The 17681-nt window shown below is 35.4% G+C and overlaps 1 protein-coding gene across 3 annotated transcripts; it reads right to left on the minus strand.

The window, feature by feature from the left end:
• Positions 1 to 1752: 1752 nt before the first annotated feature.
• On the minus strand, positions 1753 to 16673 carry LOC140044986 (DNA oxidative demethylase ALKBH2-like). Of its 3 annotated transcripts, none has more exons than XM_072089711.1 (4): positions 16474 to 16673; positions 7065 to 7706; positions 4671 to 4813; positions 1753 to 4030 (listed from the first exon to the last, which is right to left on the minus strand). In XM_072089711.1, exons 2-4 carry the CDS (start codon positions 7602 to 7604, stop codon positions 3733 to 3735), a joined length of 981 nt encoding a protein of 326 aa, XP_071945812.1. In that variant the 5' UTR covers positions 7605 to 7706; positions 16474 to 16673; the 3' UTR covers positions 1753 to 3732. The 3 variants fall into 3 exon arrangements, with proteins under 3 accessions (XP_071945812.1, XP_071945810.1, XP_071945811.1); XM_072089709.1 differs by having other exon boundaries at positions 7029 to 7706; positions 16474 to 16672; XM_072089710.1 differs by having other exon boundaries at positions 7029 to 7706; positions 16538 to 16669.
• Between the last annotated feature and the right edge of the window lie 1008 nt (positions 16674 to 17681).

Here is a 17681-nt window from a genome sequence, read left to right on the forward strand (position 1 = left end):
AATTGTTGGGACCTTCGAGGGGGGTGAACTTGCCATTGGTATTTTCATTGACCTCTCGAAGGCCGTTGATACAATTGATCACGATATTTTATTATATCATCGGGCATCCTTCAGTCAAAATTGACTATGGAGACAACATTGGAGAGAATTTCATTCGTTATCCAGCGAGTCTGTTTGAGTTCCAGTAGCTGATCTAGATTTTCAGATACCTCTCTTCATTTTCCATACGATATCTTTCTTCGCTGTGTACAAGTCCTGCCTTGATACAGTCTTTCCATGATTTTGTTTAATTATGGAATCCATGGCCCTGCATATAATTTATTAAACTCTCAAACCGCAAGCTATGCACTAAATTTAAACATACCCTTTCTGATTTTCTTCATATTATTTGTTTATTATTTATTCCCTCAAGGTTCTCTGCTTGGGCCGCTATTATTTTTTATTATACATAAAGGATCCATAATGCCTTAAATATGTTTCTGATTCTGTTGTATGCTGATGACACAACCCTTTAATTTTTTAAATACTTTTCTGCAAATAAACTTTCTGTTAATAAGAAGTGTTGTTGTATGGTGTTCAAAGTTCAAAAATTCACAAATACCACTAAATACCAGTACTTTCAAATCTATATATAAATTTACGTAAGGGCAAAATTCGGTAAATCGCGCGTTATTTCTAGAATGTTTACTCGATGGTATATAAAGTTGGTTCGTACTTTTGGTACTGATTTTAACCGCCTGATGTAACGCTGTTTACTAATTAAATTGAGTTCGATAATTAGTTATTGACGATTAAAACGAATTTAGGTTCAACGATTTGCCCCAAATAGGGGTGTTTTTCGATTGTGGTATACACTGTCTAATGGACGTCCGTCTTGAAAAATACCTGCAGACGATAATACGAGGATGCTTCGCATTTTCCTATCTCCTCCTACGATAATTGTTTTTAATGGCTGAAAACCGGTTGAACAGCTCGAGTACAGCATCATAATGTTGAAGACAGGCCGATTTTCTTTAAAAAATACTATTTTGATAGATTTAATATACGTTTATACAAATGTATTGATTTGCGATGAATGGAACATTCGAATCTCTGTTCCACAAGTGTCTATTCCCTCAGGCGTCGTAAAGGCAAGTACTGTATACTCATAACAGAAATTCGATCCATTTTTTTTTTTCAATCTGTGCTGCAGAGGTTGGATATAAATTTTTTTTAAATGGATAAAGAGCTAGCGTTTTCACTCGCCGTATATTATGTATAAATCTTTATTATTGCAGTTAAACCACCCACATCATCACCCTTCCCTCACTGGCATGAGTAGCGTTGTAAAACCAGTAGAGGATAGGCCTACGGTACATCACATGCCCTAAACGTAGAACAACTTTGGTGGGTAGGGTAGGAACCAACTTAAGTATGAATTGGCTCTAAGAAACAATTGAAAACCATTAGGCCTACTAATTAAGTTGAGTTAGATAATTTAATATTTATTGACGATTAAATCGAATTTATGATTTTCCCCGAATAGAGGTGGTTTTCATAAATTGTTTTACATTATACTGTATAAACATATACACGTCGTAGTGATGTATCGTTACATGTAGGGCCTACTGTACTATTTCAATCGACTAGGACGGTGATTATTTGTAAAACATGAAAACAATAATAATAATAATAACTGGTACTTGATATAGCGCATTATGCTGAAAGCCTCAATGGGGCCTCAATGCGCTTTACAAACACAGAACAATTTAGAAATTTACAAATTAAAAAGACACTGGTGGAAGTAGCCTGACGGATTTCAATAGACAACGCATTCCATAGAGAAACGGATGCCGAAGAAAATGAACGATTTCAATAAAACTTAGTGGAAGGATGAAATATATGGGCAAGAAGAGACTCAGATCTAGATCTCAGAGACCGCTTAGGAACATAAGGTTGAATAAGTTCAATTAATATTTCGTTACTAAATGGATAAAGAATAATATTTAAAAATTGTTCCTCTTTGCACCCATCCTCTTCCCCATCCCTCAACCCTAATGTTACATACAAAACACAAATTAAGTTTGTTTAAATTTGACTTAAACAATTGGTCTCATTTTGTGACAAGTTTCTCTTTCGGAAGTAATTTCCATGGTGCTAATTTTAGTTGAGTACATAAATCACAGTGTCTATTTATTCGTTCCTGTAGGCTGTAAACGACATGTATTATTGTCCTGCGGTACGTACATTTGAAATCGCCAGTTTTTTAACGCTGAAATTATTATGTATTCGAGAACCATCTGTGGGCACGACCTAGATGGTACGCGAGCGAAGCAAAGCAGTCTTCTTCATATTGTTTCTGATATTTTTGGTACTTTTTGATACTTTTTGTACTTCGTTACTGATTCTTTGTTGCCATTTTATTCAGCAGCACAAAGTAGTAGTGAGTGACTACCATCAATTGCTTTACAAAATATCTTTAATACTACCAAAAGGAGGATTAAATGTCCTCGATTTCTGGTACGCCAAGGTACACGAAGGATAAAAAAAGAAATTAAGTTACAGTAATATCATCGGAATTCATAATCTTGTAAAGAAAAATCATGTCGAAGGTCACAAATAATCATGGCAAGCTTTAGTTAAAAAGTGATTAAATTTACTTTTGACAAGCTCAATTTGGTGAGCCTGACCTGGAGAGAATAGAGATAGAATTAAAAATAACAGGCCTAATAATGGTCCTATATAAAGAAAAAAGAGCCTTTCCATCTGCAATTTCTCCAGATCAGGTGCAACATTTTAGTTGGCTTTTGAAACAATTGAATTAACATGAAATCAAAAATTTAAAACAGAATCTAAAAAATGCCATGAACAGGACGGTATCAAGGACATGATTAGAAATATGGTAGGCCTAATGAAATTTAACAGTTTTATTTTTTAAAGTGATGGATAACATTACCACTTTACACATGTAAATATTAAGCTCAAGTTTCCAGGTTCTAGCTTATTCAAAAAGTCTACTCAAGTCGTTGCATCTTGTGGAGATCACTCTGAACAACTTAATATCATCAGCAAATGTGGGTGAAAAAAACAGAAAGATCGTTAATGTATAAATTGAATAACAACAGGATCGAGCCCTGGGGAACTCCGTAAAGCACAGGTAGCCACAGAAGAGTCACCTTCTATAATGACATATTGTTTACGGTTGGTAAGATAATCATTAAACCAGAAAAAGTGTCCACAAAGTCTGCTGATGTGTATTTTTGACAAGAGTAACTTGTGATTGACAGAATCAAATTCTTTGAAAAAGGTAGACTCCGTCGAAACAAATTGGGGAAAACCCGGTATTTTCGCTGAAAAGTTAGAAGTCTTCCATTTGTTTTGGCCTCACGATTGATCGAAAGTGGGTGAATTACAGAAGAAAAACAAAAATATCAATCCGCGCGCAATGCATTTTGGGATAATTATTAAAATCGATTTGTTTTACATTTTTAACCATTTATAGGCGAAAAAAGTTATCGCAATAGGACCATATAGTATTATTTTTACATTAAATATAGTTTGTGATCTTAAATTAGATCTAAAAAATGTAGGGAAAGTGTCTTTAACCAGCACACAATATAGTAATTGTGGTTTATTGACTTTCACTATACAGTTAACTTAATAGCAACACAAACTTTAGTATTTCTGAACAGTGGTTTGTAAACAGACATCTGATGCTATATTCGGCAGTCTAAAACGCCTGTAATAACATTTTCATTTTTTAATATCCCTAAATGTCAGATTTATTCTTGGCTGCTTAATAGATTGACTCTTGGGAAGTGAATGGTACCAGTACTTGTTAGTTGGGTAATTCATCATTAACAAGGTACCATGTTCAAGATCAACAGTTACTGGCTTGATGCTCCTTTTGTTATTCTTTCTTCGTGTATCACCATGGCGAAATCTAAACAATCGTGTTTGACCCAATGAAATAGATGCAATTGGACTCAATTCATTCATATCTTTCTCATCATCTTTGTGTTCACCGATGTAATCATTACCATCTGCATATCTAGTAACAAAGGAAACAAACAATACTTCAATATAGAGTTTAGTAGTGGGGCTCCTTAGACCAAAAATACTTCAAATTTGGTTAGAAGCATAACGCTTGGCATGGCAACTTGTATCAAAAATGTATTTATAAAATTTTGGACATTAGAAATGTGATGTGATGATACATCATCAATTGGATATTTTCATAAAAATTGATCTTGCTCCATGCTATTAATTACTAGCTAATTATTAAGATTATTATAAAAATCCTTTGTAACATTAAAATGAGAAATACAATGGTATACCTGCCAACTCTCGCACATATTGCTTAAGTTTCACGCATGAGGGCTGATTTTTTAGGTCTTGCGCATATATGGCTATTTTCTCAAACATCCATAAAAAATATTTGGAAAAAATATTATTTTGAAAAAGTTAACTTAGGCCTACACATTATAAATTTAGCATCAGATAGGCTTATGTTTATTTGGGCTAACAGCTAACTATTTAGTTAAAAATTAGAGGACGTTTTATATCGCAATTATATTTAGTTATCACAATATAGATGCCGCTATGTACATTTTCAATTTATTGTCTCGCTCATTGGCCACTGAAAAAGTTGGCAGGAATACAGTGGACGTAATAAAAGTATAGTGTTGTACCTGTTAACCAAAACAAAACTAAAGTAAACTCCTGTAACTGATTGCAGATGATCTCGAAGATCTTTTAGGAACAGTGGCCATGGCAAAGCCGGAACATTGTTGCCTGAAAATTTGTATGTTAAACCTGTGTCACCATAAGAAACCTGTGTCAAGAGAATAGACAATCTCTAAACCAAACAGTGTGAAAAATTGTTTATTCTGCTTATATAAATTTAAAACAATACTACTACAGCAGTTATTGTGATTGTATAAGATCATCTTTTTTTTCTTATTAGTTATCCGCACTTGGCGGATAACTCTTTAAAATTTAAAAAGGCGCAAAATTAATTTCTAATCAACTTTCTACATGAATCATGACATTTTGCGCATGTCCAAAATTCCCATGTGTGTGCGAATTTTTACGTGAGCAAGTAGCGTTAAAAACATAATTGTTTTGCCTGAATTATGTATTTCAATTTTTCTAGTAATTTTACTAAATTTTATTTAAAATCATGTCATACGAGCACATCGAATTAGACAATTCATGCAAGTTTTTTTTATGAAAATTTGTCAAAATAGTCTTACGCCCGTATTCTTAAACCGGACTTTAGTCGTAGTTCGAAGTTCGACTTGAAAAAGTCGTAGTTCGAGCTATTACTTCAAATTCGATTCAAAAACGAAGTAGTCGAAGTTTGCAGTTCGACTTAATGAAGTCGAGCTTTTAGTCGAGTTGCACACGTCTGGGTAACAAAGGCTATACATTGGCCAATGACAAGAGAGTATTTGAGGAGCAGACGAAATTTTGCGCATTGATATCACTTTCCATTTTTTTACAACACTTTTTACGCATCAGGACTATATACATGAAAAATAATTTTAATCGTTAATTATTAGAACAATATCAGTATTAATTTAACAGTGAAGTATATTTGATTAACAACAAACAAAATCTTCAAAATATATTTAGGAACCATGGCGGTACGGTAACTTTTATTTTGTCTAGGCCCCCAACAAAGTATGATCGCGACGAACCACGCACTTCATAGCGTGACAAGAAAGCGCTAGGCCCCCTAAACATTTCATCGCGTGGTGAATTTCCGCATCTGCCATTGTCGCTATGGCGTCACGTAGTTCAAGTCGGACTTGCGCAAAGAAAATAATGTAATTTGTATACGGTTGTAAATAAAGATGATTTTCATTATTATAACTTATACCAATGTATATTTAATTAAGCGAATATAAAAATAGATATTTCATTCATCAATATCTGGCCAATATAACAACTCAATGACTGTTACGTTTTTCATGAACGTCGTTTAAAAACCATTTAGTCGACCATTTAGCCTGCCCCCTCCAGGACTAAAAAAATCGATCAAAATCCGTCTCGATTTAGTCGAGGTTGGCCTGAATTAGTCGGCGATTTAGTTGAAGTTCGTTTTATGAATTAAAATGACGTCATTTTTAAAGTTTTAGCTCGAACTACGACTAAAGTCCGGTTTAAGAATACGGGCGATAGTTTCTAGTTTCGTTTTTTTATTACATATTCTAGAAGTTAATGAGTTGTAGATATCGGATCATGCATCAATATGGCTAACAGGACATTGTGATGTCATCGTATGGCCACCCGAATATAAAATATAGGATTTTTGTTTCTTTCGTCATAGCTAATCACATTTAATAAAACGCATCTCCGCTTATCCGTACCTCGATTTCGTCAATATTTTGATATTGTCTAGGTCAATCAATTTTCTTTCAGATGATCTTTTCAATTTTTATGACGTCATCATGTTCATAAGAGTGAATAACTTGGGTCACTTATTTTTATTGTTACAGTAAATTTCAACATGTTATAGCTCCTCAGAATGAAAAGAGATACTCATGATTAAAAGGTTTTCTGTTAGATGTTGAATTTTAAATATGAATTGATGTACAAATTTTGTGCATCGGATGTTGTGACGTCAATATATGGCCAGCTCAATTATAAAAGTCGTATTTTCTTTTTTTGCTTCATAGTCCATGAACTTTAAAAGAGCGTGCATCTATATTATACGTATCCAAATTTCTTCAACACGTTAATGTTTTTGCAAGATAATTTTCTTCCAAAATTGCTATCTACATGTTTCATTTGATGTCATTTGATGACGTCATCATGTTAAAAATTGAAATAAAAGGCGGGTCCCGTTATTTTTACCTATTCTGCAGTGTATTTAGTATGTGTACAGTAGACACAAAATAGGGAGAACACTAACATTTTATTTTCTTTAGGTCACAATGGCATAATCATTTTTCTGTGCGCAATATTCTAACGTATGACGTGCACATGGCATTTTACATTTTGTGATAAAATATTTAAAAAGCATTATTCATCATGAACCTAACCTGTTTTCTAGGAATATTAAACCACTTTCCAAATACCTTCACCTTTGCAAGATCACCAGTAAAATATTCAATCTCTTCCTCACACTGTTTATATAAAGTATCAGCAGACATTTTATTAAGAAGTTGAATGTAATCACAATCAAAATTTTCCCCTAGTATCTTTTGTACTGATAAGCCAAAGTAAGGAGTTTTCAACTTTTGACCTGCTTTAATTAACTTCTGTGTAGAATCTATTTCAGTACTTTCACATTCTTTGTTTGGTTTCTCTTTGTAGTCGTACTTTCTCTTTTTAGATGTCACTTTAAAGTCTGTATTTGTTGGTTTTGATGGCTTTCGCCAGATCATTTTTCCTGATGTACTTGCATTTGCAGACTTATTTAAATGTACTGTCATATCTTGCTTTTTCAATAAAGTATCAGGAACTACATCACCACAACTTGAAGTAGAAATATTTTTCTCAAATTCAGAACTTCGTTTTGTTGTAGAGAAGTTAGACTTTTTATTAAATTGATCAATTTTTGAAAAAGTTAAATCTGGTTTTGCAACTGAACCCATGCTTTTGTATGTAGTTGTCATACTGCTTCACTATTTTAAGTTTTCATGCAACTCAAACACTTTCTCAATGCATTATTCTTCATGAAGTGCTTATGGAAATCAAACTTTCATCATCAAGTAAGGCTGAAAAAAAAAAGCATTTATTATCAAATGGGGACTGTATTTTCCAGTTTGTTCCTAAAATATGGGTTTAAATGAAACTGTTGAAGCAGACCTTTTTCATTGGAATCATCAATCAATTGGAATCTTGAATTGTGGGAAGACTGTCATACCAAAATCGGTCCGGGCCAAAATCGGTCTGGCGGACCAGTTTTGGCTGCCGAAATCGGTTCGGGGGACCATTTATGGCTCCCAAAACCTGCCTGGCCAGACGAATTTTAGCGCCTGGATAAAATTGGTCCAGGCAGTAAGACTGTTTTTGGCCACCAAATATGGTCCAGTCTTACAAATATATGGTGCGCAAAATTAGTCATTTATTAGAAATTAGATATTCAAATGATAATAATATGTATAACCCATTGTTTAATACCTACCCTGGGGCGGATCCAAGGGGGGGGGGGGTCCACGGGGTCCGGACCCCCCCTAAATTTTAAGGGTGCCCTTTTTTTAAGAGGTTCAATATTTTATTCGTGTGACATATTTGTGTGTATATTAGTATGCACAGAGTAGGTTACACTAACCGCAAAAATAAAAACAGAAATTTATCACAATGCGCGCAATGTTAAGTTACGGCGGCCGATCAAAGAGCATCGTGAGAGGTGGTGACGCGTGATGATCTCTACTGTACTTAAACTTCTAAAAATAGATAGTTTCACATACTACAGAGGGAGCATGTAAACTTTTTACGATTCAACTCCGCGTACGTTACCATGCCCGCTATGTCATTGACGCGATTATTTATCCATTGGTAAACACATTTTTATTTATTATTATTCTGAAAATAATTGAACTGTACCACAAATAATTACCGATTATTATATATGTTATGCGCGATTTGAACGATTTGCGCAATTTGAAATTGCGCAAAAAAAATCCTTGCGCAATTTGAATTGAAACATGTGTTTCAAATTGCGCAAGCAACGTATTAAATTGCGCAAGTAATCTGCAAATTGCGCAAGGTTTTTCGACAGATTGTGAAATCATGCACACCCATATTTTTATAGTAATTTCTAAGAATGATTCAAAATTAAAGATAAATATCGCATTTCCTTATTTTAGTAGTGCAAATATTGTTATAAGTTAGCATACCGTCGAAGAACCGACGAAGGAAAACGAAGCGGTGGTGTTCCACCAGGCGGGCGCGGCGCGGGCGGCCGGCTATACTACTCTAGCCTAGCTAGGGTCTGGACTACTGATACTGACTAGGTTACATGGCCTAGCTTAAACTAATATTAAAAACTTAAAAAGTGAGTATTAAACATTATCTTCATTGAAATGGTCTTATTTATATAATAAAATACTAAATTTTAAACTCCTCTGCCTAGTCCTAGCCTAGCCATGTATGGGAAAATTTTACAGTTCGTTTTCAAATTGCGCAAAGGTGTCATATTGCGCAAGAACTATCTTGCGCAATTTACAAATTGTGCAGCGCAATTTAAAATTGCGCAAAGATTTTCTTGCGCAATTTGAAATTGCGCAAGTTGATTGCGCAATTTCAAATTGCGCAAAAAAATCCTTGCGCAATTTTAAATTGCGCAAGAATTCTTTGCGCAATTTCAAATTGCGCAAGGATTTTTTTGCGCAATTTCAAATTGCGCAAATCGTTCAAATCGCGCATAACATATACATCAAGTTCATGTTTATTATGTCAAAGGTCAATAACTTTACTTCCGGTCATTATAACAAAATTTTGCATTACAATAAATATAAATATGTATAGTCTCAGCAATTTGAGACCATTTTTTAATTTTAATGACCAGCCGTTTTTTAGATACAATGCAAGTCAAGGTCAAAGGTCAATAGAGCAGAAAAAAAATTCCTATTACATTTTGTCAAAATGTTCCATTACAATGAATATAAATATGCTCCGATGCTGTACTTTTCTACTAGCCTACAGTAAGTTAAAAAATCAAACAGAGCATTTGCCAAAAGTACTATATTTTATTTTTACTTATTTATTTTCTCATATTAGATCAACAGAAAGGAAAAATAATTATACACTAAATAAATTTATACCACAAAATGATTAACAAGCAGTAGACAGACAATGAAAGCAGCAATAAACAACAACAATTTTAAATATTTGTTTATTCCAGTGCCCTATTCATATGTATTAACAATACTTTAAATAAATAATGATTATAGGCCTACATCTATTATTATTGTCATTTATATGTGCATATCTTGATCTATCTTCTTTAGGAAAACCGGTATCCGTATTCCATTATTCTTGATTTTTCAAAAACGTCAGCAATACCAAGCAAGTAATCAAAAAGTTGTTATTTTTAATTTACCTCCGCCAAGGAGGTATATGTAATCGATCGCGTGTGTTTGTCACTTTGTTTGTTTGTTAGCAGGATATACTTAACAAGATCTTTCCCAAAATGAAAATACAGATAGATATGTGGTCAAGGACCACTCCATTAAATTTTGGAGGCAATCCGGACCACAGTCCTAATTCTGGACCAATTTAAAGATAAAAAGCCAGATGGAAATAACATCGACATCCGTTTCAACGAAGAAAAGAAGGCTAACATCACTCGAAACAGACATATTATTAAATCTGTTTCCGAAGCAATCCTCTTCTGTGGTCGCCAATGTATTGCTCTGCGAGGAGACGTGGAGGAGTTTTACAAGGAAGATATTGTCACTCATGGGAACACTGGCAATATTTTTGCCGCACTGCAGATGGTTGCCAAGCACGATACCACACTATATAGACAACAGCAGAAACGCCAAATACACCTCACCGATCATACAGAATCAAATCATTCAAATAATTGGTCACGACATTATTCTTGCCGACATTGTTAAAGAAATCAAGGATGCAGGCTGCTTTAGTAATGGCAGATGAAGTAACAAGCTATAATAACGAACAACTGGCTTTATGTGCTCGTTTTGTGGATCAGCATAACAACGTTAGAGAAGAGTTTTTGGCTTTCTTGCACCTTCCTAGAATCACTGGCGAATGTATAGCCAATTTTATTGTGACGACCATTGAAGATTTTGGACTTGACATAACCAATATCAGAGGTCAAGGTTACGATGGAGCATCCAATATGTCAAGTAAGAATGTAGGGTTCAACGAAGAATACCAGATCGTTCTCCGAAAGCTGTCTATGTCCACTGCAGTGAACATTGCTTGAACCTTGTTATTGCACATTGTTGTGCGCTTCCAAGCATAAGGAATACCTTGGACAAATTAAAGAAGTGTAGTCTCTTTTTTCTCGCAAGTTCAAAACGTGAAGGTGAGATTAAGTAGAATTATAAGAAAGGATTTAATATAGGCCTAAGTAAACAAGTTGCTATCTATTTTTAAATATATTCGTAACTTCAGTAGCCTGAATAAAGAAAATTGTTTTACAGTATCTTTTTCCACACCAAACACTCCTATAACCACACATTGGTAATTATAATTATTACTCATACAGGCCTGCTGAAATCTATCATTCTGAAAGAGCTACCAGAGTCGACAAAACGTAAACCATTGATTGATCTCTGTAGAACCAGATGGGCAGCACGCCATGACGCCTACACCCATTTTTACCAAGCTCACATCTTCATCATTATCGCATTAGAAAATATTAGCCAAGGAGCAAATGGTGAGTTGTGTGGAGAGACGTTTAGAGATGCCAAGTGGGATCCGAAGTCGAGAGGCGATGCGTCATCACTACTAGCAGGCATTACATCGTTTGATTTTATCATAACATTAGTTGTTGTATACCAATTCCTTTCACATTTAGCTGGTATCACTATAAAGCTACAGGGCAGATCAGTTGATATCATCTGTGCATACAATCAGGTATTTTTACTTTTCGATACATTCTATTTGAAAGATTATTTTTGCTATGCAATAATGCACAATTACACGTTCTCTAATTTACCGGTAATGTACTTATTTTGCAAACACCTTATTATTTTACTTACTAAGATAGCAGAAGTCAAAACCACCTACAGATGTATTGCATCTACCATTGATAAAGAGTTTGGGCACATATTCGAGCATGCTGTATTTGCAAAAAAACATCCAAGGATGCTAGAGCTTCATATGCTATTACATGATCGTCATTCTACTTAAACAGTAATGAATCATTTAAAATAAATCATTGTCTAATACGAACACAATTTAATTAAGAATTTGTCATTTTGTTGTCATTGAAAATCTAAGTGTTCATATCTTGGTAACCAAGAGTAACCAAGACTGTAGAGACTTGCTTTTGGTCTCAAATTGTTCGTAATATAAAACTTTATATCAGTTCTAATGGAACATTTACTCCCAAAATGACCGGAAATGGCTTTTCTGACCTTTAGCCCTAACTGACCGGAAGTTTTGTATCTCCATAACTGGTGGACGTAGTGACTTGATTGTGGTCTCAAATTGTTCGTAATATAAACCTTTATATCAGCTCTAATGGAACCTTTACCCAAAAATGTGACAGAAATTTCTATCTATTTCTGACCTTTGACCCTATTTGAATGGAAGTTTCATATCTCCATAACGGGTAAACATAGATACTTCATTTTGGTTTTAAAATGTTCATAACATTAACATACGACTTCCTATTTGCTCTAATGAAAACTTTCCAAAAATAATGACCAAAAATAAAATGACTGACCTTTGACCCTAGTTACCTGGATTTAGTCATCTTCATACCGTACTGTTGGCATAGTTACTTGATCTTGATATCAAACCTTTTAGAGCATACACATTTCGAGTAGTTCTGTTGTTAATTGTTTTTTTAATTTATTTTGCTTATTTTATGGACTAAATTGTTTTATGGTTATTTAAGTTAAATACAGCAGTTCATCAGTTTCGTCCTCTTCAATATTGTCATCATCATCATCAGTGAGACTTGCCTGCTCTTGGTTGTCACATAATTTCTCATCGTCACAGCAACTGCAAAGGTCTGTGCAGTTTTTAAACTTTGAAAACTTGAATTGGTTGGTTGTGCATCATGTTTTTGCACAGTGGCACTTCACTAGGTCGATAAAACCCTGGGGCGCTGGAGGTAAAGATGTCATAACTGAATGGCCATCTACAATATCCCAACTAAAATCTTGAGGCTCTGGTATAGTTGGATTAGCAATGACATCGTTGTTCCATATTATAGCCTGAGAGTATGCCCTTAAAATGGCAGGCCGCAATGCACCCAGCGTTGGAGGCAAACCCTCTGATTGTGCTTGTTCCTTCTTAAAAAGCCACCACCTAACATCAGCAACATTTGTTAAATCTGTGTTTCGTATATAGAGCTTACACACAAATGATGCTTCAGATAGTTCATTTGTTGTTCCTAATAATTTCAGGGCAGTAACAATACCACCAATAAATTCCAGAATGTAGTTTTGCTTTTCCCAGAAAATCTATGAGTAATATCTGCACCTGAGAAAGCATGCAGTCCAGGAAGTGTTCTGTGGATTGCGCCAATAGAATTGTCCTGCGGGTTTTGCGAATGCCGGTAACAAAAGTGTGTATTTTGGCATATAATGAGGTATCATCCGATGGCTAGTACAAGTACGTCAGTGTTAGTATATATCTAGTGTGGTACCATCATTCGTTGTTGCATCAACGGAATGCAAAATGAGTTTGGTATCAGCTTCCTCCTGACTACTTGCAAGGTTGCTTACTTCCCTATGTGTAGCCTTCACTTTGTTCCGCCAGGCAACTACAAGATGCTTTTATTTTCCTCCGCATGATCTAATATCTTTTCAGTTAAATACGTCGTCAGTTCATCTTTCGTTGATACATAAGCAAGAAGACGTTGCATACTGATCGTACTGATTGAAGTTGAATCTGTAATGTGGTAATCTACAGCTAATTGCCGCCTAGTCATCTCGCACGGTTTGAAGCTTTGAGTGATTCTCCAGTATCATAGTGGTCAAATACCAAATGCACCTCATCATAGTTAACATACTTCTGCCAGTGTCGTTCAATGAAATGTTCTGATAGATCCAAGCATGTTCCAATATTCTCTGGTTTACTTAGTGATTGCAGATAAGCCATAGCATCGATAATACATACTCATTTATAGTTCCTGACAACTTTTTCTTTTGTTGAGTAATTTGTTTCGTGAGCGACTTCTATCTTTTTTGGTAGTTTTTCAAGAATCGTCATCAAGTCACTCTTCGACATTGTAGGAAACAGTGAACCATTTGCTGCGAATAAAGCTCTTGGAACAACAGAAAACTCATATGTACCAATGGCTTGTCTAAGGTCGATGTCCCTCAACTTGGATACAACTAGTTAACGAGCAAACAGCACCCGGTCTTCCTTGAGTTCTACAAGCTTGTTGTCAATCTTTTTATCCCACTTGAAGACCACATGTGTAATTTCAGTTTCTTCATTGAAGCCCACAGTTTTTTTTCATTTGTGGTAATCCTCTCTGTCACAAATTTTGTAAAGCATTCTTGTATTATTTTCGTTCTGTTATTGACATCATGCTGGATTTGGGTGGGCATAATGGCTTTAGTGACAATATTGATCAACTGATCACATTTGCTGAACGGGTTTGTGAATTTGTTGATTGTTTCTGTCAGGTCCGTTACGTTTTTTTCCTTGGAGATCTGTTTTAGCATTACTATTTATATCATGATGTCTACTGAGAAGAAAAGTCATTGTCTCAGCTTCTTTTGCGAAGTCAGCGAGAGCAGGAGCCACTAGAAAAAACTTTGTGCGAGCAAAAGGGTTTAACGAAATACCAGTTAGCCCCACCAAGTACTTTCATCATTCGATTTACTTGTACAAACAAGTGCGTGATCTGGAAAAATAGCACCTCCAAGATTAGGGTGAACGGTCAGAAATGGCATTTCCGGTCATTTTGGCGGGAAATGTTCCATTAGAGCTAATATGAAGTTGTATATTATAAACAATTTGAGACCAAAAACAAGTCTCTACTGTCTGTGGTTACCAAGATATGAACACTTTAAATTTCAATGGCAGCCATTTTGAAAATAAAGATGGCGGGCCTCTGCCACCCTTCCAACGTTGTCAACATGTTTTTTCCTGTTGTTTGGATTCTAAATAGGTGGGATCTTCTATTCATAAAAATCCCACGGAATTACATAGTCTCCCTGACTATAATAGTATTGAGCTGGGATTTGGCATGGGTATACTACAGAAACATGTCCTCAAAGCTATAGAGCCGGATTTTTAAATTTCAAACCGGATGCAGCAGTGACATTTCGAAGATGTTACCTTGGTGCCAAACGATTTTCATCGTAATATAGCCGTGTTTGGTGTTATTTCAAAGGTCTTGACTTGGAGAATATATACAGTAAAACCTATTTATGATATTGTGACGTCACTTCTGCTCCCGGAAATAGCAAAAAAATCACTTTGAGATTTCACAATTTACTGCAATTATGCCATTTCCGGTTATGTGACATAACTTTTCGGAATATAGCCGTATTTGGTAGAGAGGGTATTGATGTGTATGTGACGTTACATCCCATGACGTCATTACAGCTTCTCTTGCTGTACCCCGAGTATCGCACATTTGTGCTTGTTTTATTTGCTTTTTATCTTACTGCAATTATATTGACAGAGAACCTTATTGAAAATATAACTTCAAACTCCACTTTTGGCTCTACAGACTAACAGCGATGGATCATTTAAATAGCTGCGCGACGGCCAACTAGCCTAGATGCCTATTAATGACCAGCGAGATGTGACCAATGGGCCTATTTATTTCGTAATTAAAAAAGTTGTTGCTTCATTCATATATAAACTTCATATAATTATGAATTATAATTACATGACTAGTTTTAATTTTTATGATTTTTCAAGTACAAAATAAAAGATTTCATATAACTAACACATTATACTGTACATAACATGCAATCGTATACAAGTTGATTTGTTGACAGCAGCCGCCGAGCGGATGTGAAAAAAAAAACAGAACTGTTCGGGAGAGAAGTCAGGTTCGCAACGCTACGCTATTCACTTTCGTACATTTCTTGAAATATGGAAGCTTTATGACACTAGGGCAGGCCCGGTGTGTGTTTTTCTCCCGTTCCGAACTTCATACTTCCTCTGTCTAATAAAATTAAAGCATTACGATTGGTAGATACCGATTCTTCTCAATATCATAATTATTTTAACGCGTGGCGTAATCGTATTTTAATTATTAATTCATGTATGGCCTAGGCAAAGTTTCATCCATCGCTCTCTCTCGCTCGCGCGACGACTAACTAGGCTACAGTACATCCCTAGTCTAGTTATCACTCTCGGTTAATGTGGTGCGCGGTCTGTGGCACACTCTCTAGTGCAAGCAGCTATAATTACTTTGCTCTGGGCATGCGCAATAGCGTGTCGGATTCCCTAAACGCTGGGCAGGTGAGTTCCGGTGCCGGAATCCTAACCACAGCGTATTAAACATTTATCTCTTATACGTAACAAATATTGACCAGAACCAATTATCAGCGACGCTCTAACCGAATAACAGATGTTGATTTTTATCGGAACCAAAATAAAACGCTATCGATTTTACCATATCAATCACAAGACGATCGGGCCCTGCGTCACAAGACGATCGTACCAACGACGCACGCCCAACGTCTGTATCCCTCATAATTTACTATAATAAAACGCTAGGCCTACAGGCCTAGGCCTCATAATTTACTATAAAACGCTAGGCCTACTATGTCTAGGCCTAGCCTAGCCTGCCTACTAGGGCTAGGCCTCTAGGCCTAGGCCTAGGCCTAGTAGTAGGCTAGGCCTAGTTCCGTTTCGCACCTTTTTTTATTTCGACTTCCTTTTGACACCAAACTTGTTAAGTAACTTATTGTGAATACCACACCTTAGAATTAGGCCTCATAAGTACTTGTATGAAGAAGAATCACATATAGAGTAACAAATAGGCCTAAATCCTTTAAATTGATGATTTTACAGACGTGATTTTTCGCACACCGTTTGCGAATTTCGCAACACGAGAAGTTCAATATTTTCGTCTCTATGGAGCGCCAAAAGAGCAACTACAATTATTCTTAAAAGTGTATGTACAGTATAACAGTAGGGTGCAGGTCAACTCGGCCCTAAACCGTCTCGGCCAAAGTCAAGTCGGCCCCACGTCAAGTCGGCCCCAAGTCAAGCCGGCCTCAAGTCAACTCGGCCTCAAGTCAATTCGGCCTCACGTCAACTCGGCCTCAAGTCAACTCGGCTTAAAGTCAACTCGGCCAAAAACTAATCCGTCAACTCGGCCTTTAAAAAGTATGGAATGCAAAAAGTGCTAATATAGTAGTTCATTACAATGGCAGGATATAGTACGGTTAGGCCTATATAATAGACGAAATAAAACGGAAATTTCAATGTAAATTAAAACACACTGGCTGATCGTTTTTCGTTTAATTGATAGGTAATTTTTATTTATATTGTTGGTTGGTTTGTCTCAGTAAGAACCCTCAGTAGGCCTAATGTGTTTGTTAGATCTATTTTGAGGATGTTCCCAGAAATAATCGCAAATATTCTTAGAAGGCCTATATATTATATAGATATTATTAGAATACAGTAAAATAAAAATGGGTTTTTTTTTGTATATATTCTCTCTCAAATTATTAGCAATATGTCACGGTCAAAGTGAATAACTATATGTGACATTAAAATGGTATATTACAGTAACAAAATTTTTTCACACATTTATTGACGATGTCAATCAAACTACCGAAGAGATTATGGAAACAAATTCGGAATGTTAAATTTCTATTGCAATTGTGCGCTATTCAAATTGTTTTTATTACTTTTGTTAGGCCTATTTGATTATAATGGAGAATCCAATGAATACATTTATGGGAAATTAATCTAAAACACACTGAAGAAATCATCATAAATAAATGGTGTATTTTTATTTTGTCAAGCATAAAAACTAATCTAAAACACACTGAAGAAATCATCATGAAAAAATGGCGTATTTTTATTTTGTCAAGCAAAAACTAAAACATATTGTT

The sequence above is a fragment of the Antedon mediterranea genome, chromosome 3, assembly GCF_964355755.1.
Source record: "Antedon mediterranea chromosome 3, ecAntMedi1.1, whole genome shotgun sequence".
Classification (NCBI taxonomy): domain Eukaryota; kingdom Metazoa; phylum Echinodermata; class Crinoidea; order Comatulida; family Antedonidae; genus Antedon; species Antedon mediterranea.